Here is a 22,484-nt window from a genome sequence, read left to right on the forward strand (position 1 = left end):
TGTGGTGTGAGTTTCTGGGAAGGAGATATGGACTGCACCTCTGCACCTTTAAAACTAATGGGTTTATCTTTTTGAATTATGGCTTCATGGCTTATAAAATTGCAATAATAGATTGCATTGTTTTTCAAAGTAATAATTTGTTAGCATTATCTCTGAAATTAATCATCTCATTGATATGGGGCATCCAAATACTTCATCAGATTGGACTTAGATTGGATTATAGATTTCTAACCTTTAGGCCCCGTTTGCTTTTCGAGAAGTTATTTACCCAGGTAAATGCACTAAGTATTTCCCAGGAAACACTTACCCGGGTAAGTGCATTTACCCATATTCTTTTATTTCCAAGGTAAATAAGACAATGATTTTTTTAGCCATAAAAATCCATTATTAAAAGGGGCAATTTTGTCTCGTCCAACTATTGGCAAGTTTCTCACACGTGGAAAGTTATTTACCTACCTAAGAGATGGGTATCACTAACCAGGTAAGTGATGCCCTGGGAAAATAAATTTTTTGCAGACCCCACATAAATTTGAAAAAAGAACATGGATATCTTGGTAAGTGGAAGTCAAAATCCCATTAACCAACTTTCTCCTATCAAAATCCAAAAAAAAGCAAACAAACACCCCCTTAATAGGGATGTCAACGGGTTGGGTTCGGAATGGGTTTGTCTCAATCCTATCCCAATTCTCTAGTGCCCCACCCTAAACCTGACCTAACCGGCTTAAAAACACATGATTTCCGAACCTGGCCCAACCCTATGGGGTCTAACTCGGCACTGACCCGATTCGACCTATAGCATTTCAAAGGTATTTTTTAACACATTTTGAAAACCTCCTTTAATTTAAATTAGGAAATTGTTTTATAAATTCTAAGGTGTCACTTTTTCCATTAAAAATAAAAGAAGAAAACCAAAATCAACATTTAAATAAATCATAAACTTTTAGGCTATAGAATTAGAAGTCAAAAAGTTGCAAAAATACTTTATATATATGCAGGGTATCATGAGCCGCCAGGGCAGATCAGCCAAAACCCCAACCAACTTGGGTCAAGGAATCTAAACCCTAACCCGACCCATTGACATCCCTACCTCTTAGATTGATAGAATGCATCAAAAAGTTCTCTCAAATCTCAATAATCAAGCATCACTACAAAAGCTTTTATTCATCACCAGGAATCAAGGTTCAAAGTATCAATACGTATCCGGAGATGGACCTTAAACCGACCCCTCCAGACTGGATTAAAAAAAAAAAAAACCTATAAAAACTACCTATACTGCCAGCTACGCCTCTACCAGCATATCGATATTTTGAACATTGGCAGGAATACGAGAATCATCTACACAGCTCAGCATATCAAACCCGGCGGAAACCACCCAACGGCTAAGTAAATATAAGTAACCAACTAAAATGCCATCCCAGATATCCGTTCTGCTGTTACAGACAAGTCAATTTTATGAACCATGACATGCATCTGCGCCAGTACACAGTTGTATCTTATACTGGTTAACCGGTTCCCTAAAACCATCTAGTGGCAAATGATCCATGGGGACATAGGCCCCTTGATAACTGCATCCAGCCAAGCCCCATCACATATGAACAAACTCGGCCAATCCATACGAAATCACAGACCGCTTGGAAATTATGGAAATAGAAGTGAAAGTTGATCCATCTCTGACACTTGGGAGGGTACAACTAGAAATAAAACGTCTAATGCACGCTTAGGATCAAGGTTCAAATGTTCAATTATCGCAATACACCGGTGCGTATCTTGTTCCAATGATACGACGTATCGATTTTCAGGGGGCCTTACGCGTTGATTACACGGAATTGGCTGTAACTAATAGTTTGAAATGATAATAATTATGCTCAGGTACCCGTCTGCACATTCAGACTAAAAAAAATTAGGTAAAGAAAGGTGTATCTAAAAGTTTTACAGTGAATTACACGCCCGATATTCAAATTGAGTATCGAACATGTCGATACTTAACCTTGCTTAAGATAGAAATAAAGATGAGAGATCCACTAATCACGTTTGACAATCCATCAAGATAACACTCCAAATGAGTCGAACGATATAGAAGATGGAAATCCAAATAACGTATCACGACCAATTTGGATACTTTTGCCAAGACAATGCACTCCGTTACCCTACTAGTATGGCCTATACCTCCAGTCCATCCTTGAAGGTCTTGTGCTGCTACTTCCGTAACCCCACTGCACAAGGAAAATTAATTAAATAAATGCATTTATACCTCGAGCATGAACAGCACAAGGATATACATGAAACTCATAAGCATCCGTTTCAGAATAAAAATGGGAGTGAAATCAATTGAGGTCATTTCCTTCTGTCCTCTTCTAGCCATGAAAAGCATTTGTTTTTCATTCAGATATGCCTCAAGGCTCACCCTAGGTTTCTATTTATTTAGAAAAACATGATGCCAAGTCCAACATGAGAAACAATGTCTATCTATTCTTTCATTCTTTGCCTAGCTCAATGTAAGAACACGATGCTAAATAAAAAACCCAGTTCATAGTTCTCAAGATGATGCTGACAAGTCAGAAAAAATCAAAATCAAGAAATAGAAATCTCATCCAACCAGCAAATATTGAACAGTGAAAGAGTTTTGTTGCTTAAGCATGAGACAATCTCATTAAGGACTTGCAGTATCCTAACTAGTAGATCTGTAGTAGTTCCAAGGAAGTGTGGTACATGCAAGGATCAAGAAGGAAAAGGCTTCTTCGCCTTTTTTTTTCCTAAAAAAGCTTGTAAGGAACCTTTAAATGCTTCCATAAAATGGAAAAAGAAAACAAGATTCAGACTAAAAATCTTCAACCATTAGATTTCTACGACATATCAATAAGATGTATACACTTACATCATCAAAATCAAGGCTCCCATACATCCGGCCATAGGTACGCATAGGGCCACCATAGCCCCCATATGGTTCAGCAGCATCCATCATGTAGTTTGTGCTTGTACCAGCATCATCAAGTGGTGTAGCTGAATCTATGGCAACCTGCAGGATAATTTGATAACAGGACTGAAAAATTAGGAGCAAATGGTAGCACATATGAAGCCCTTAAAAATAAAAAAGAAAACATAAGCAAGGCTTGTTCTGTTGATAAATGGAGCTATGGGGCGCTACAACAACGCAAGAAGGAATCATCAGAACAAAAAAAGCAAACTATCCAACAGCATAATTTTTATGGTAGTGGTTGGAGGGGGCTGTTCAGAGGGATATTGATATTCAAAAGAAAACTATGCTGACATCCAAAGACCAAACACACTATCTGGGCAGGTAGGTGGATTTTTATCAGACCAAGCAGAAATATTCTGGTGGCAAAAACTCTCATAGTCCAAACAACGTGGTTTTCGATAATATTAGACCAAGCAGAACATTAATGGCAGAAACAAACTCATACTTGAACAGGATACATAAGTCCAATCATCTGATTTTTTTAAGTTCATGCTTGCTGCAGCCATATGCAGGTTGCAGCCTACGCCAATCAAATTCAGCATGTACCCACGTCTCCATGTTTTAACACTGAAATTCAAGATTCTCTTAAACATGATTAATATTTTTGTATTTCATTGGTCTACAGCAGCCAAAAGTTGCAGCAGCACAGCTGAGAAAGTGAACTCATAGTTTTTATTAAGAGAACAAATCCTTTAAAAACAAGATTAGAATAAGAGAATTGGGAATGGACACAATAGAGGGGACTTCGGAGTATCCCTCCAATATGTGACAACTAATCTTGGCTGCGTAAAGTGATCTGTAACTGCACCAGTTAGAAGCAATGACGTAGTGCAAGTAGAAGACCATAAAAGAGCAGGGTGGGAAGCCAAATAGGACATGGGTTATAGTGGATAATGATCTAAAGACCTGTAATTTGACAGCGCAGGAGACAGAAGACCTTTTTTTGAAAAAAGTAATATATTGTACTAATGGTCTCCACTATGAGCATTTTACAAGTACAATCATGTACAGTTGGCACAGAAGACAGTAGGCACAGATCTTGATAGACAGAATATTATTCACAGCACCAGCCTCAAATAGTTGATAGACAGTAGCCAAATAGTTTGTTGCTTCCATCAGTAAGATCTTTCTGAAGTCTTATTTGTGCAGCCTTTTAATGTTACAAAAAGAAAAGGTTACAATTTGTGCACAAAGAAAAGCAGAAATCAAGATAACTGCCTGCCACTGGGCTAGGGCCAGGTTGCAGGAGGATGTTGATGCAAGGACAATTCACTTATCTCTGTATTGTCTGGTAAATAGTTGATACAAGAAGGATTTTTTATGATCAACTTAGATATCCATCTTGTTGGATTATAGTGAAAAAACACTTAATTAGGAAATAAGAAATTTATTAATATTTTGAATTCAAAATAATACAAATGATATTGTAAACTCCAACAAAAACTATACTATTTATTATGGGTAATCAAAAATATTATTAATTATGTAGAGAGATGTACAAAAGACAAAAGCAAAAAGATCTTCATATAACCACACTCTACACCAAAATAGCCCCCCGATTAAATACAAAATCTCTCCTACAAAAAGAATTGAAACCTTTGAGGGAAAAGGAGTAATCCACAATTTAGCCACTTGGCAAATAGCCTCCACACAAAGTTGAATAAGAAATCTCCCTTTTTCATCAGAACTTATCAGGTTTATCTCATTCCAAATGAACCAACAAACAGTGAATGGGGCCATATACCAAATGCCCTTGTGACATCAGCTCAAACACCGGCCAAAAGATGAATCAACATTCATCATAGAGAAAGAGATGGACAAAGAGGAATTGGTAAGAGAACTTAGTATGGTCTTACATAAAAGGCCATTAGCTAAGGACATGATATGAAGCTTTATGAGCTTGTACACCCAAACAAAGTATAGAATAATTTGAAAATACAGAAGCCAATAGAAAGTAAACACCTTGACGGGAAACCTGATAGGATAATGCATACAAATGACATACCCATGTTATTATGCCCCTAAATACATGATAGAATGATTTGAAAATGCAAACGCCGATGAATGCACATATCTCCAACTTTTCTTCCACATTTGCTATTTGCTAATAAGATGTCACAATATTTTCTAGCATAATCTATCTCTACTAAGCAGAAAAAACTGCCTCAATATGGACAATAAGATTTAAGTTTCCAACTTAATACCTCTTGTCCACAAATCTCATGAGACCTTCGAGATACACGATCTGCAACACCATCTTCAGCAAAAGTTACAAAACCAAAGCCTCTGTGACCAGTTCTCTTTGGGTCCTTGACACAATGAAAATACACGTCTCAGTGGCTTAAATAGAAAGCACTCGGTTGCATAGGAGAAACAACTGTCTTACCTTAGGAACATAAACATCTAAAATACGACCAAATCTGCCGAAGTACTGGCGAAGATCTTCAGCACTTGCCTCCTGAGGAAGCCTGCCAACAAATATCTTCTTACCCATTCCTCGAATGGGTTCCGTTCCTGCACCAACAGTAACAACAAATCAACTTCATTTTCAAATGAAAATTGATAATCCCAACAAATGCATAACCAGTTAACCACACACTAGTTCAGTAAAGAATACCAGGAATTGCCTTTCAAGCAAAACCTTTTTTTGATAGTTAGCAAAACTTAACTTTATTTTTTTCTTTGGTGAGACTTAATTTTACTTATTTAAGTAATCAATATTAAAGGATTCAAATAATACAATAAATTATTAAAAGCATATAAATGCTGGTAGACAAAAGAAGATAGTCACATGGAAAAATGAAAAGGTCCTGTACGAATAGTTTTCTTAAACATCTTCGATCAACATTGTATGCATAGACTTTCTGTCCTTTTTCCCTAATGGATTATTATACTGCCCTCATTCTCTATTCAAATACTGACAAGCTTTAATACAAGTAATAAAGTTAATAACAAGAGGGTAGAAACTTAGACACTGATTGCAGGCACTAGGGTTCCTCATCAACTGGACACCTAATCAATGCCTTTTGATGTCACCAATAGAAAATTATCCATAAACTTACTTCCATAAGCTGAGGTTGGGTGGTCATATAATGTAGGAGCACCTAATGCTGCATATCTAGTAGCAGCTGTAATATAAGCATTGTATGCACCATATCCACCTTGTGCAAACCTCCCTGGCCTGAAATCCTCATCCTGAAAATGTAAAACCACATACATTAGATGCTAAAAAAATAAACTAGAAACATGAGGAAGCAAATATCAAAGCACAAAGCATAAGAACTGAATGGTAATTGTAAGAAAAAAATACAATTCATGGTATTTTATTGAACCTGAATACCCGGCATAAAAAAGATAGGTACAAAGCCTACAAAAAAAATAGTAAACATATAAGGAATAGTGCTAAGAAGAAATGCCTTAGGTGTTGCTCTGTCGACAACTATAGTGGAACCTCCCAATTCATGAGTTTCGGCCATTATGTTGTCCACAGATTCTGTGTCACAGGAAAAGAAACAAAATTTTGAAGAAAAAAAAAGTATATCAGCCAAAGAAAGAAGATAAAAGAAAAATTATCAATGTAAAAACTTAAAAACATACAGATAAACAAGAAGATTGACATCATTGACTTGCTAAAAGTTCTGCTTAAAAGGGTAATGGTTAACATATACTATGTATCAATTTCAAGGATGCCAGTGCCATATTTTTTTTCCCAGAGGGGGAGGAGAAGAAAATACTCTGGCACCTGGCCTGGATAGTTTCAATCAGGGACAGGAACTGGCACAAAATTCATACAAAGACGTAAAGACCACAAGTTGTTAGACAGTGTATGCCCTTAGCTCCAATCAGAATGATGTACCTTATGACATTTAATGTAAATGAATAAAGTACATATTTGATTCATGTTATTATGGTGTGTTTTTGTGTAATACCCTTAAACTGGACACATATGAGACTCGTGTTAATTTAGAATTTTCACAGCCGTTGGATAGATATGGGGAGATTTATCCTACCAAGGCTGACACTGATGTGCCGCCAAGTTGGTTGGGGTGGCTTGTCTCAACTGACAGGGTGAGACCTGAGGTACATGAAGTGTGGGTTTTCTTGAAACTCTGAACCGGACCAGAATTCCAGTATTGCCCTGGACCTTGGAGATAGATGGGCAAAACTGGAATGTTACACATGACCCCTAGACTCGATTATGATACTACACTAGGTGTCGAATTTGGCTGTCTTTGATATGCCAATCAGTGAGACCCTTAGAGGGGGTCAAAACCTGGGTATGTTGGGACAGTCCGAGAATTCATCTGAGTAGGTGATCATAGTGACAGGATCAGCCCCTTTGTCGAACAAAGTGAATGATCGGGGATGCATTCTCTCTGATGGAAACCAAAGTTGCCGACAGCTAATTTCAACCGTTGAAATTTGTTTTGCAAAATATATTTATATAAAGATATACATATATATTATCGTTTCAAAATGTTTGCAAAAGGTTTTAATTCCCGGGATCCATGTGAGTAGAGGGCAACACTGTTCCTTGCAACCGAGGGAGAGGTCCTCTCTTGTCAAACAGTGTTTGATAATTATGGGCTGAGAGGTTAAGTGTAAGACCATTGAAGGTAATACCTGAGGCTCTAATCTTGCATCTGCCCACAGTCCTTGGGTTTTTATAAGGTGGCTTGACCCAGGGACCACTTAGTGTAAGTGTTGGGCCCATTAAGAGCCCATGGTGATGGACTCAGGGGTTCACTGTCTCCTACAGTGAATTCGGCCAGGCCTTGTAACAGAAGCTGGGCTGAACCCATGTGGCTGATGTGTAGATCAATGTTTGGGTCCCATGCCATACAAGGATACCCAACTGGGCAACAGTTTGGAGGAGATGTGAGCACATGGACTTAATGGGCCTAAAGCCCAATTCGAACTAGTATAATATGATTATTTAAAGAAGAGGCGGTTCTGGGATTTAGATCAACAGATAGGATAGAGAGTTATCCCCATCGACTCAGAGAGTCCAGATCCAAATAAAGATTTGGATTAGGAAACTCCTAATAAGATTAGGAGGGCTGATCTTTATCTACAGATAAGATAAGGATTTATCCTTATCTCTTAAAGAGAGTCCAGATCCAAATAAGATTTGGATTAGGAAACTCCTAATGGGATTATGAGCTCTCTTTAAGACTATAAATAGAGGAGGAGGGTGAACCCCAGTTCATCCTACAAGATTACAGATTCAAGAGAGAAGACAACTCTAGTTAGACTGACGCCATTTCCTGCTCTTGCCTCCTATTGCTGCCGCCATAGCCAGTTCGATCTCCACCTGTAGGAGTGATCAAGAAGCATTCTTGATATCAGTTTTTGGTGAAAAACTTATATGAAGTTGTGCTCACTCACCCTCCATCGAATTCTTGCTGAAGAACCACCTACTGATTCCGCTCCACCCTACATTGTGTCATCTTCAGTGAGAGCAGTCTTTGGCGTTTTCCTTGGGCGTGAACACCTTCGTTGGGAGTTATTGTTACTTCGTATCAGGTTCATCCCTCTCCTACCTTTTGGTTTCAGATTTGGTCTAGTTTAGGGTTCAAGATTGATCCTTGAAAGTGCAGTTTTCTAAAACTGGGAATGTGATTCCCACATGGAAGAGAGAGAAATTTTGAAAATTTGCCCAACCTACCTGCAGGGTTCGGCTATCCATATGATGAATCTCTCATCCCTTCACAAGTAATAAGCAAGGCCCTTCAAAGTACATCCAAATTCCTATAAACATTGGCAAAGGAAACTACAAGCAGGTGGTCAATCAAATTCTACCCCCCATAGTGAGGAACATATCAAATGTGATGGCCTGAAGAGTAGATAGAAACCAATTGTATTGAGGTGTTAAACCGACGGACAAGATTGTGACAAATGTAAATATTAATGTCTATTTTCAGGGGCAGTAAGTGCATATTATGATAGCATTGGGGAGCTAGGCACATTTTGTAATTATTAACTTTTTTTACACCTAAATGAGTAAATTTAAAGTAATCTTCCCATCAGCATGCAATTCATGCAGACTAAAAGAAAACTAGCAATACTAAGGTCTTAATTACTCACATAATTTACTTTGCAATGATATGCACTTTTTCTCTTTTTTGATTCAAGGAATAAAATGAAAAGAAGGAAGGGGGTTGAGGTTTGATGGATTAAAACCAAAAAGATGGCCTGCAAGTCTCTATGTTTAAAATGATTGATGGATATGACACTTTCATAGTTTATACAATCACAATCTATTTTGAAATTTATGCAACCAAAATAATGTTGCCTCTTTCCATGATTTTCTAAAAAAAGTTCTTTCACATAATATAACTCAAATGTACAAGAAAACAAAACAAGAATCTTAGTAAGGAGAAGACTCTAGTTTCATTGTTTTGACTAGACTCTAGTTTCATCATTCAATTATTAGATAATTGAATAATGTGACTCCATCATTTATGAGCAGAGAGATTATCCATAAATCTTGTTCCCCACTATTGGAAGTACAAGACGACTTGGAATAGGTAGTGCAATCAGAAACTACAAGAGAGATATTATACAAGTCTACTGCAGGCTCAATTGGAAAAGATGATTCATTGAAATCGAAGTGTATTGCAGGCTCAACCGGATTTCCTCCACCTCCCTCTCCTTCCCCCCTTTCTGTTGATCTACAGGAGTAAGGTTGTGTACATTTGTCCCTCTCCAAACCCGCATTGGCAGAAGCCTCGTGCACTGGGATGCCCTTTATGTCTATATATAACATATAAGAATATAAAAATCAAAAGGAGGTTATAGTCTTCATATTTCCATATTAAGCAAGATCTTCATAGGGAAATTCCTAGATAAGTAATCTAACATATATAGATTAAAGGCCTTCTGATTCAGACAAGTGACAACCTATTTTCTCAATAAAGGGCTTCCAAAGAGTGGTCCCTTTCCTTAGACATGTGTCTATCCACTATCAGAAAAAGTGAGAGCGCTTCACTCCCCAGGAAAAAAAAGTGTTAACTTTAGACATTTGGCTACCTATTAAAAAAAGTATCCAATTCAAAAGATGTGGGACTCGTATTAATCTTTTCTTTAGTAATAGCAAAGAAAGGATTTAATAATTAACCAAACTAGAAACTTATACAATGAGTCTTCCCAAAGAGAGACGTGAGATACAGCCTCAGTTACAAATCGTATTACAATTGAGCCCAAAACAGGTTCACCCTATGCATCCCTTGCTTAGCTAAGTAATCAGCTATCCCATTGGCCGATCTCCTTTGCCAAAGAATCCTTACAGTCATATTAGTGGAAAAGCATTAAGTCTTCTCACCGCTTCCCTACAAGTCCAAATAATAGTGTCAAGATCCATTAAGGCAAACTACCATCTTGAAATCTCCCTCAATTATCAATTTGTCCACATTCAGCTCTCTAGCAAACTGTGCTCCCTGCAACACCACTTCAAAGCATGGAGCCATGGATAGAGTCCCACACTCCTACAGGGCCCGAGTATAAAGCAATTATATGTCCATCTGCATTCCTGAACACACCCCCTATCCCTGATTGCCCTGGATTTCCAAGGCTGCTTCCATCAAATTTTAGTTTTATTTCTTCAGAATGCAACCAAGAAGGAATAGGCCTAATCTTAATCTTAATCTTCAACAGTTCAACTTTTGGCTACATCTTCCCAATTCCACCAAATATCATCAAAGAAGAAATGTGAAAAAAAAATTCCAAGGTTTTTGCCCAATTTATAGCTCTACTTATGAAGCATTCCCAATTATCCTCCTCATTCCTTTTTTTTTATCATTAAAAAAAATTCTAGCATTTCTCTCTTCCCAAATAGTCCATACCAACGCAGCCCTGGCACATCTCCACAGGATTGACCATCTGAAGGTAGTTGGGTTAAAGAGGCTAGTTACCTGCAAAGGCAAAGACCACCTACACCCAAATAGTACAAAACAACCTTTCCCAAAGGCTAGCAACTACCACATAGGAGATGGGTTGTCAATTACAAATTAAACCAGATTTAATGTTTTAATTTACACAAGGAACTCAAATTAGATATACAGATAAATAGTGGATCTCAAACAAAATGATAATAATAGATGTAGTTGCCCCCTTCTTATTGCAAGGTACTCATTAACAAGCATACCATCAAAAGAAACAATGCATTGAATAAACCATATCCTCTTTCAATTCCTACCCCCCCCCCCACCCAAATTAAAAAAAAAAAAAAGCCATGGAGATAGAAAGAAGGGAAATCTCTATGCTCTTATCTCCAATCAAGCCCCAGACCCTAAGAAAGGTAAGTTCGTCAAATTAGATATACAGATAAATAGTGGATCTCAAACAAAATGATAATGATAGATGTAGTTGCCCCCTTCTTATTGCAAGGTACTCATTAACAAGCATACCATCAAAAGAAACAATGCATTGAATAAACCATATCCTCTTTCAATTCCTACCCCCCACCCACCCAAATTAAAAAAAAAAAGCCATGGAGATAGAAAGAAGGGAAATCTCTATGCTCTTATCTCCAATCAAGCCCCAGACCCTAAGAAAGGTAAGTTCGTCAATAAGGAAGAAATCATTGACTCCATATCTATCAAGGTCATAGTGTCATACACTGGCTGAAATCAATTGAGTTGTTCAATGACTACTCAGTTGAGGATATTTTCAGAGACTGGCTAATAATGGAGAGCTCATGAACCTCAAGGAATATGGTTTAGGATCATTGGATACCCCTTCAGCCCAGCAACAAGTGAAACTGAAGTTTGATGTTAAATTCTTTGGGTAATCCAGGGCCTTGTGGAGTGAGGGGGAATATTTAGAGATTGGGAGGGTAGACTGGTAGCATTGTATTCTGGACCTATAGGGGTGGGAGATTCACTAAGAGCTGAAATTATGGCCCTACTTCAAGGTTTGAGGCTGGCTAAGCAATGTGATTTTCACAATCTGGAGGTGGAAGGGAACTCAAAGCTGCTGTTAGGATGGTTGTAAGAAGAAAGTTTGGGGGCTTGGAGTTTTAGACAGCTAATGAGGGAAATTTTCAGCTATGTGAGGGAGGTTGGGGCTCTCTTCAAGTGGATCAGGAGATCAGCAAATGGTTTAGCTGATACATTGGCAAAGCAAGGAACTGCTAGGGAAAATCTGTTTTGGGCTGTACTTAATTGAATTATATTGTGGGGTCTATCAGCACTGCAGTAGTGAGTAGTTGACATTGTACTCTTATCATTTTCAGTAATGAAAGTTGCCATTTCCAATAAAAAAAGGGTATTAACAATTAACAACACAGAAAAAGAGCTGCCAACACAGAGTATTAATCTAACACAAAATATCTAAATGGAGATACAAGGTAAGCTTAGTATGCTCTGACCGGCATTCTCAAAGGTGATAAAACCAATTCCACGATGCCCCTTTGAGCTATGATCCTGTGAAATAAATAGGAAAAGTATGTGAAAATAGCAACATGTGTAATGGTGAAAACTATCACTACTCAAACCAACCACTATCAGAGAGCACAATACCCAATTAGCTGAAAATAAACATCATAGTGTATCAAGTAACCAATTTGCAACTTCATTGTTTTTAAACCATTTCATTAGATTTATTGTTCCTATACTACAGAAATAAGAAAATTATTGGCCACAGCTTTGAGAAAGGTTGGAAGACTTTTGAAAGGGAAATATTTGGCATTACTAGCAAAAGGATCACTTAACTAGCCTTTACTTTCTAATTTCCGAAAACCCCAAATTGACTAATATTTTTATCCCATCAAGTTTTTGAAACAACCAAATATATACAGTGCCAAGTCTGGAATAGAAAAAAAAAAAAAACATGAAATTTGATTTTGTAAGTACATAAAAAAAATAGTTGGTCACCATTTGAGATGAAAACCTCCCCACTTCCATACAATGTCATAACACATCTTTTTAGTAAATAAAATCCATTACAAAGAGAAAATGATAACAATTACCTAATGATAAGATGACACTCAAGGAAAAGATAACTCACTTCATCCACATCCCAAAACCGAATAAAAACACTCATTCATCTCCAAGCCATATCATCCCAATTGAAACACTAATACATCCATCACCTCTTCATTACAAGAATTTACTTAAGCCCCTTAAAAACCACTCTTCCATTTAAGTGAATATAGCCCAGTGCATGAGGCTCCCCCCAATGCAGGGTCTGGAGAGAGACAGATGTACGCAGCCTTACCCCTGCTGCGCATACAGAGAGGCTGTTTCCAAGATTTGAACCCTGGTCACCAAGGTCACAATGGAGCAACCCAACCAATGCACCAAGGTCCACCCTCATTTAAGTGAATACCAACCTCCCAACTTACCACACTCCAAAAAACACTTCCATATTTCCAAGTCCCATCCAAATCTAAACAAATCTATAAACTCCATAAAATACACAACAGATCCTCATTTTCATCTCCCAAAGCTGATATATTAATTGATTCAACTCTACATCATAATTGTCAAGGCGTCGCCTAGGCAACTAGGTGCCCTTGGCTGGGTGCCTCGCCCAAACGCCTTGACTTTTAGCAACTAGGCGCCCACCTAGGCGACAAAAATGACAAGGTGGGCGCCTTTTATAATATCATTTATATTGTTGTATCTTATTAATGTATGTGTTAATACATTTTAGAGTAAATTACAAAGACCCCCCTGTATCATGGGGTCTGTGGCAAAGACCCCCCCCCCCCGTACTTTGTTTTGCGACAAAGACCTCCCCTGTACTATGATCGTGAGACAAATACCCCCTTTCGTTAGTCTTCCGTCCAAAAAAGCCGTTACAATAGTTTTTAATCCTCATATTACCCTTATAATAATTAGAAGAGAAAAGCATTGTTCATCTTCCCCATACCGATATTTCATCAAACCAAAACGGATAAGAACGGAAGAACCAACTCTTCTCTTTTCACCAAAAGAAGAAGAAGAAAAAAAAAAGAATTCCTCCTTTGTCAGCATACTAATAAAAGGATTATAGTTCCTGATCTGGCTTTTCTAGAATGGGGAAGGAGAAGCTAATGGATCAGATATTACAACCGAAGCTCACATCGAAATCACTGGTTAAGCAAGCGAAGAAGTGTGAACAGGAAGAGAAATCAGAGAGGGCCAAAGTAAAGAAAGCGATTGAGAAGGGCAACATGGATGGTGCATGGATCTATGCTCAAAACGCAATCAGAAAGCACAATGAACAGCTCAACTATCTGCGCCTCACATCCTGCCTTGACGCAGTAGTAGCACGACTCGGGAGCCAGAGCAACCTGCAGACAGTTGGGAAGTAGATGAGCGGAATAGTGAAGTCACTTGACGGGGCGTTTTCTGTTGGGAACATGGAGAAGATATCTCAGACCATGGATCAATTCGAAAAGGGTTTTGTAAACATGGAGGTACACGCTAGTTTCATGGAGAAGTCAATGGCGGGCACCACAACTCTGTCTACTCCTGAAGAGGAGGTGGGGTCCTTGATGCAGCAAGTAGCTGATGATTACAGGTTGGAGGTATCTCTGAAACTCCCACAGGCCGGGAATAAAGCAGTTTTGCTGAAGGAGAAAGGAGTAGTTTCCGAGGAGAAGCTGAATAGGAGATTGGCAAACTTGAAAGCCAAAGGGTAATCTTTCTCTTTCTCTCTCATCAAATGATCAAATATGAGTATGACCATGTTTGATGAGTTGTTTCTAACTTTCTATGTTTGTTAGTATCTTTAGAATGGATTAGCAAATTAGCAATCAAAAATTCATTTTTATTAAGCAATTTTATTCTGTTAAAAAAACAAAAAAAAAGAAGCATTCAATGAAGATGGGGGCAAAATACAGGGCAACAGCATTGTTGGTTCTCTTCGCAATGGGTAAGATGCCCGACGAGCTTGTTTCAGTTGTTTGATTGCAGAGTCTCGCTCTTCTTCTCTCACTGTTGACTTACTTGCTTTACCTTTTTCTTCTTCTCTTTCGATACTTAGAATTTCTGTTAGGATTAGCTGTGGCTTTTGAAGAATCTCCGAAGCTCGGGACTATAATTGGTATCGATCTCGGGACGACTTATTCCTATGTTGGTGTCTACCGGAATGGACACGTTGAGATTATAGCAAACAATCAAGGGAATCGGATCACCCCCTCGTGGGTTGCATTTACAGACACCGAGCATCTCATTGGGGAGGCAGCCAAGAATCAAGCATCTCTCAATGCCGAATGGACCATCTTTGATGCTACGAGACTTATTGGGAGAAAGTAAGAAGAGAAGAAAGGGAAAACTAGGTTAAATAGGTTTTAAGAGAAAAGGGCAAAAAAAAAAGAAAATAGAAAAAGTTTAGTGAGGTATTTTGGTAATTTAATGCATTCCGTTATTTGACTTAACGGTCAAGGGGGATCTTTGTCTCACTGTCATAGTACAGGGGTTTCTTTGTCACAAAACAAAGTACAGGGGGGTCTTTGTCACAGACCCCATAGTACAAGGAGGTCTTTGTAATTTACCCTACATTTTAATATATGCTATATATATCAATTATACTTTGTTTTAATGTTTTACTATTGAAATTTAAAAGATCAAAGGCTTTTAATGTTTTACTAATAAAGTTATTTTTTCTATTCTCTCTCTCTAATTAAATAAAACAGAAACTCCATCCTTGTTTTTTTTTTCTATTTTACTTTCCATCTTGAATATTTATCATATAAAGTTGATAACCATCTTTAGCTGCTAATTAATATGAATTTTCTCTATTAAATACTTATTATAGTAGTATTATTTTTGAAAATAATGAAATTAATAATATGTAAAAAAATTTCTTTTAGATGCCACAATTTTAGAGGAAATTTAATGTTCTTAATAAAGAGAATTGCTATTTTTTCAATTAACATACATGCTGAATGGTATATAAAACTAGGAAACTAGCCAAAAGTCAGATTTTTATATTAGAAATTTTTTATCGCCTAGGCGACTAGGCGCCCCAGTGTCGCCCAAAATCGCCTAGACACCTTGAAAACTATGCTCTACATCTTCCTCTTTCTTCTAATTCAGGAGCATTTTTCTTGCAAATTCTTCTCCCATAGAAAAAGCAACCCTAACTCTTTACCAATTTACCAATAAAGAGAGAATTGTTTACACCAAACCAAGAAACTTCACATGGCAAATAAACCTTCTTCACATATTGTATAAAAATAATATGAATTTAAATAACCAAAAATTCTAAGAATAAATTCAGTTGCTTCTAGCGCTATAATAATAATTATATATAACAAAACATCAAGAAAAGAGCTCTGGTAACAATCAGACATAAAGAGTAGTTTCCCCAAATAGGTTTAAATAATTAATTTTCCAATAATGGATGAGAATAAAAGAAGAAATATCTCTGATATATCCATTACTCTCTCTTGTTATTAGCATTTATTGGAAAAACAAGAAAAAATTTCAGCTTTCATTATTAAGGCAAAATAACTACTTTTTAATATCTTGTTTGTTTGCTTTTCAAATATACTGCCACCAAATTCTAGTGCAATTCCTGCATGGCTGCTGCCTTTTTTTCAGTAAGATGAATATCTTTACCATTGGATGGAAAAGATGAATATCTTTACCATTGGATGGTACTTTTTTTATTGTTAACCATTGGAAAGAAGTTCATATTCAAATGGATACCAACAAGTTAAAAAACTCAGTTTCTTTAAAGCAAAAATAAAATAAAATAAAATAAAAACTCATGTACATGAATATAACCTGATGAAATGATTAAACAAGAAAGGCAATCTCGTGCAATGTATAAACAAGAAATGCCCATGTAGGGAATCATGGGCACTGTTTGTATAAACAGCATTTTACATAGTTTCATTCTTTTAATCTCAGTTAAATTGATTTCAACTACTATTCAACACAAAAAAAAAATAGATAAGACAGGCAAGCATATTCAAATGGCTACTAACAAAAATTAACAAGCTAATTTTCTTTTAAGCAAACAAAAAGCAGAGTTAATCACTCATGGTAGGGGAAATGATTAATTAAAGCAAAAGAAATTTAAATGTTCATTCCATGCAAACAACATCCTAGCATCTGTTTAGAAAATGAGAACACGTGCAAGCTCACCTTTGGCATGTAGAGGTCTGTTATTTCACCATAAGTCTCGAAATAACTGCAGAAAGTTTGCAGAAGAATCTATTGGTTCATAATTTATGATATCAATCTTCAAGGAGAACATTTTATCAAACTAAGCAAAGATTTCATAACTACATATACAACACTAATACCTCCGGAATGCTGCTTCTGTGACAGATTGGGGGATTCTAGCCACAAATATCCGGGTAATTTTCTTTGCAGGTGCTCTCATCTCTTCCTGTCAAATGACAAGGGCCTTCATGAATATGTGAAACGAGCAAACATTGTAAGTACTTTTCGAGTTTTTCCTCCCCATGCCATATGGTCTCATGAACCTGTTCTGTTTTCATTTTTTTTATTTATCCTGCTACAGTCAATTATGACAATTTCAATTTTATCCTTTGAGGGTGCTTTCATGTCTTCCGGTCAAATGATAAGGGCCTTCATGAAAATGTGGCACAAGCACCGTCATAAGGGTTTTTTTAAATTTTCTAATGCATTCTATATGGTTCAATAAATCTGTGTGCTTTCAATTTTTTATTTACCCTCCAATAATTGATTATCTGCACCTGTACAGCTAAGACCTAGAGACAAGCCTATTTTAATGAATAATGACTGTATGGTTGTAACTTGTAAATGACCAAAAGTGACTTTGACAGTGTCATCAAGATAACATCAAACCCACTCACTTAAGGGGGTTTCTGTCATTTGCAGTCTACAAGTAATCAGGTTAACTGGTTTTATTTATCAAGGGTACAGACACAATTTTTCATAGGATAGGGCAATGCATTGTACTTACAAGCATGGCCACATTTAAAAAAAAAAATGCGAACTTGTTCCATAATTAATAGAAACTTAAAAAATTTCAAACAGAAGCACAAAATATATCAAAACATACATGGCAGTGCTTTAAGTCAAGAAGGGATGATCTTACAGGGGTGATTAGAGTGGCTTATCTCTTTCTGGTTTGAGATTTTGTTATTTTGTTGTTGAGGATGTTTTGGTTGTGGACCGGGAGTTTTTTTGTGCAGGCATATTATTAGTTTTTAGCTGACTGTTTTCTCAACATTCTCTAGTATCTTGGTTGTCTTTTTAGTCTTTTAATAAATTTTCTTTTTCATTCAAAAATGATACAACATACTAAAACATAGGGGCAGAAGTGGAAAAATGCAGGAGCAGGAACAATCATAATAACAACAACAGCAGCAGCAGTAGTAGTAGCAGTAATGAAAAAAGTAATAATAATTATTGAAACAGTATAAATAACAATAGTGAGCCAATTTTTAAACAATAATAGTGGAATCATTTTATGCTAGCATGTGGATCTTAGCAACATGTTTAGCAGTCAACACAATCCCAAGCATGTTTATAAAAGAGGTTACAATGAAAAATTAGAGAAGCAGAAACGCAATACATGAACAAAAGTTAATATTTCACAACCTTTGGTGTGGCAACTTTTACTTCCAACATTCTGTTACCAAGAAAATGCTCACTTTTGAGTGCATTCTGTAAGAAAGAAAATCAAAAATATATATAAAATATACAATTCATAAGAAATTGCACCAAAAGCAATTGCATGTTAAATCTAACAGCAGGTTACAACAGATATGAATGTGAATATGAAAAACATGCCATCTGGGAATTCAAGTAATAAAATTAAAGAATAAAAAGAATATGACAACAAAAAAGAGAACAGGGATAACTAGAAGATAATAAGAAAAAAGGGGGCATAGCATCATTGCAGTTCAAATCAAGTATATCCTAAGTAAAAACACTAAACAATAGCACTTTACTTGTTTTACTTTTTTCAGACACAAGAATAATTTTCAGAAATAGATCAGCAACAAAATATTGTTATCAACCCCAATATATGAATGCATTTCAGGTGTCTAACATAAAATATTATTCTGTTCAAAAACATCCTAAATGAAGTTTGAAGTCAATACTAAAGAAGCTTTATGATAGCTAATGCCACTGAAACTTGACTTTAAGTGCCTACTTAACCGGTTAGTTATTTAGAAAAATTTAATCTCTACCTAAAAAATAAAAAATACAAAGCAGAAGGGAAAGGCAGGACATCCAAAAAAGTCAGCAGTTTGAAAATAAAATAAAGCTTAAGTTGGGTTAACAAACATTGGTTGAATGTTCAAAAAAAATCAGCAGTTTCAAAAGTTAAAGTTGAGTTGGGTTGATAGAAAAATTTTAAGGCTTGACAGAAACACCCAACCATTAACTTCCATATGCCTTGCTTTCTACAGTCCAGACATGCCTAGGCATGTTAGACACCATGACTTACAATAAAAGAACATTTATGTCAATTATTTTGATCAGATTTTTATCTCTCTTACATACTACTGCTATTCAAAGCTTAACCAAGTAAATTGGTCGATTCATAATAAAATCAAACCCCTGGACTCTGTCCAGACAAAAGAATATAAATCAAAAAGGGAAAAAAACTCTAATACATTATTAACCTGTGGAATAGAATACAAGTTAACCATCAAAGAACAGGATATTCTAAAATCTTTTGTTACCTTCGCATCCTCAACTGATGCAAATGTTACATAGCCAAAACCACGAGATCGACCAGTAGAGCGTTCCTAAAACACAAAAACAAAAAGAGAAGACAAGCAAAAGCTTTCAGCTAGGACATTTACAGGAAAATGTAAAAAGATCAGAATAACATGATACATGCTTGATTTTCAAGACATAAAGATGTGAAACCCTATGTATCAAAAGTAGTCAATTCAAGTCGTTGAGAAAAAATGAACTCAGCAATAGAAAAACTTGTTCCAAGACATTGACTCTATAGCAAATATGAAAACCAACTACTAGTCAGACAGCATATATGTGGCATCATTCAAGAATGGCAAATGAATGACTAAGAGCAAAACATTAATGTTGTATAAGATAAAACAGTTGATAATTGCAAATAATCTGAATGGAATTTGGGGAGCACCACATGCATTGGAATTTTCAGACAATAACAGTATTAGTTTGTGTGAGTTCATCTTGAAACATAACTGGCCAAAGTTGACCAATCATGAGTTTCTGCCAACGGAAAGAGATAAGACCATCCAGGAAAGAAAATTTGGCTCAAAACGAGTCCTATGAGGAAAAAGGTGAAACGAGTCCTACGAAGAAAAGCAAACCCAAGGGTGCAGTAGTATTTACAACTCAATGACCGTCGGAATTGAATTGGAAAAGGACACCTTCCCGTTTAATTAAGACGTGTGGATAGAAAAAATAAAATGCACAGCTCTTCTGCAGAAAAATACGTTGTCCAACTTTTAATTCAGGAAAAAAATAGTCGACATGGTAAATGTGATTGTGTACAAGATAATCCTGCTAGTCAATGTATAGACATAAACAATTGTTGATTTTGGAACAGTGGATAATTAAGGACGATAACCTTCATCACGATACAATCTTCCAATTCCCCAAATTTGCTCATGTACTCCCTCAGCCCTTCCGTGTTAACATCCCATGGGATGCCAAGAACCTGTGAAGTACAACAAAAATAACCCAAATGAAACGAATTGGGTGAAACAAAAGAAACGCCTGTTCCAGGGAAAATAAATAATAGAATGAGAAATCGAGTTAGAGAGACTGACCACAAGCTTGTTCTCCATGTGATTCGAGAAGGCGATACGAGAGAAGAAGAAATCGAGTTACAGAGTGGAATCGCGACTTTCTCTAAAGAAAGACCAGCAGACTGGTAGACACCCTCAATCTCTCTCTCCTCTCTCTCTCTCACCTCTGGCACTCCCTCTCCCACTCGCGCTCTAACTCCTTGCTCTCTATCTCTCTCACACTCGCCCCCTGCAAATAAGCAGATCTTTTTCTCACACACACAACAAAAACCGAACATACTAACCATCATTTTCCTTTTTTTTTGTGTTCACCTGCGTCGGAGATTTAGCCTACAGTGCAATCTCTGTCTGTCTTCGATCCAATAGCAAATTCGAAGGGAATAATGAAGAAAAGAAAAAAAGGAAGAACAAAAAGAGTGGTGACTTTGCTCTCACTGACCTTTCGACTTCTCAAAATTTCTCTGTTTCTTTCGACTTTCTCAAAATTTCTCTCTAATCTCATAGATCGCTCCCTCGAACCCTCAAACCCTTTTTCTCCCTCGCTTGCTCCCGCCGCTCAGCACCTCCTGCACTTCCTCATCCGCTCGGGCCCGGCCCTCGACGCTTTAAAAAGATCCCATGTGTTTGTTTGTCCGGATTATCTGATGCCATTTCTACCCTTCTAAAATCCAACGGTCTTTAGTAAGCTAATTCTTAGGTGGGTCCCCCCTGAAACAATGGATCTTCCCCAAGTAAATATCATAGCGCATAGAATATCTCCATAATAGATTCACTGAAATCTGGTCGGATTCCCATCAGATTACTATGTCTTTTTTTTTTGAAATTGCCCAAAACAACAAATCACCCTTCAATGACAATTTAGAGGAAAAGGATATTTTTCATTTTTCAATTATCTTTTTTTTTGCATTTTTATTGTTTTGTTATAATTTTTATTATTTTTTTAATTTCTGTTTTTTACATTTTTCTATTTTCTACCATCTATAAAATTTCCTGTACTTTTTGTTATTTGTTTGCAATTTTTGTATTTTTTTCTATAATTTTTGGTGTTTTTTCTACAATTTTTATTGTTTTATTTGTTTTTCAATTTCTATAGTTTCTATATTTAAAAATATTTTTTTATTTTGTGTGCAATTTCTATAATTTTTTCTACTTTTTGTAATTTCTGTGTTTTTATATTTGAAAAATATTTTTTGAACTTTTTTCCTTTTTTTCATGTCAAAATAAATGGTAATATATTAATAGCCGTTAGTCTCTTTAACGTCAAGTTAGTGACATTGTGAGTTTTAGATGTTTTGAAAAGTTGTGGTGAGTTTAAGAGAAATGCTGAAAACTCATGGTGAGTTTTTGACAATTTCCCTTTTTTTTATGGAAAAAATGTGATCTACACAAGCTAGGGGGTAGTTCTTCCCCTTACATCTGCTTCACAAATAAAATTAAAATCATAAGACCTAAACTCATTACTACCCTCTCGATTATTAAAAGCTTTACCAGCTAACCAATCAGCCAACTAATTCGCTTCTCGATACATATGCTTGAATTTGATATTAAGGTTAAAAAACTCAACAAGGTTTCGACATTCCCTAATGATAATAGCTAATCTCCACGGGGGTGAAACACGACCATTGAGACAATCTATAACCAATTTAGAGTCTCCTTCGGTGGTGACTTGATGGTCCCTGAAGTTAATTGCGATGTTGATAGCCTCCCATGCAGCCCACGCTTCCGCAAGGTTGATCGTCATGATACAAATTCCAATCGCTTTGGTCTCGAGTACATAACCATGATGATTCCTAGCAACACACCTAATGGCATAGTTGCCAT

The 22,484-nt window shown here is 36.6% G+C and overlaps 1 protein-coding gene and 1 pseudogene across 3 annotated transcripts; one reads left to right on the top strand and one right to left on the bottom strand.

Annotated features, from left to right (window-relative positions):
* Positions 1-1,826: 1,826 nt before the first annotated feature.
* Positions 1,827-21,245, bottom strand: LOC104601766 (RNA-binding (RRM/RBD/RNP motifs) family protein). 3 transcript variants are annotated; one of them, XM_010265223.3, is made up of 14 exons: positions 21,103-21,245; positions 20,685-20,892; positions 20,483-20,572; positions 19,605-19,670; positions 18,511-18,576; positions 17,223-17,308; positions 17,062-17,107; positions 12,348-12,402; positions 6,394-6,470; positions 6,040-6,172; positions 5,364-5,491; positions 5,182-5,286; positions 2,876-3,016; positions 1,827-2,213 (listed from the first exon to the last, which is right to left on the bottom strand). In XM_010265223.3, exons 2-14 carry the CDS (start codon positions 20,700-20,702, stop codon positions 2,151-2,153), a joined length of 1,074 nt encoding a protein of 357 aa, XP_010263525.1. In that variant the 5' UTR covers positions 20,703-20,892; positions 21,103-21,245; the 3' UTR covers positions 1,827-2,150. The 3 variants fall into 3 exon arrangements, with proteins under 3 accessions (XP_010263525.1, XP_010263526.1, XP_088750031.1); XM_010265224.3 differs by having other exon boundaries at positions 20,976-21,245; XM_088893905.1 differs by lacking the exons at positions 20,483-20,572; positions 20,685-20,892 and having other exon boundaries at positions 21,103-21,218.
* On the top strand, positions 13,848-14,745 carry LOC104601765 (ESCRT-related protein CHMP1A-like; annotated as a pseudogene).
* Positions 21,246-22,484: the final 1,239 nt, after the last annotated feature.

The sequence above is a fragment of the Nelumbo nucifera genome, chromosome 1 (assembly GCF_055504915.1).
Source record: "Nelumbo nucifera cultivar China Antique chromosome 1, China Antique-T2T, whole genome shotgun sequence".
In the NCBI taxonomy this organism is placed as follows: domain Eukaryota; kingdom Viridiplantae; phylum Streptophyta; class Magnoliopsida; order Proteales; family Nelumbonaceae; genus Nelumbo; species Nelumbo nucifera.

Excerpts from the sequence above, each read along its gene's own strand:
- LOC104601766 (XM_010265223.3), bottom strand. Across the intron at positions 18,577-19,604 it reads CATCAGTTGAGGATGCGAAG|AATGCACTCAAAAGTGAGCA; the intron begins GTAACAAAAGAT and ends TCTTTCTTACAG. Across the intron at positions 2,214-2,875 it reads GGAGCCTTGATTTTGATGAT|TGGGGTTACGGAAGTAGCAG; the intron begins GTAAGTGTATAC and ends TTCCTTGTGCAG.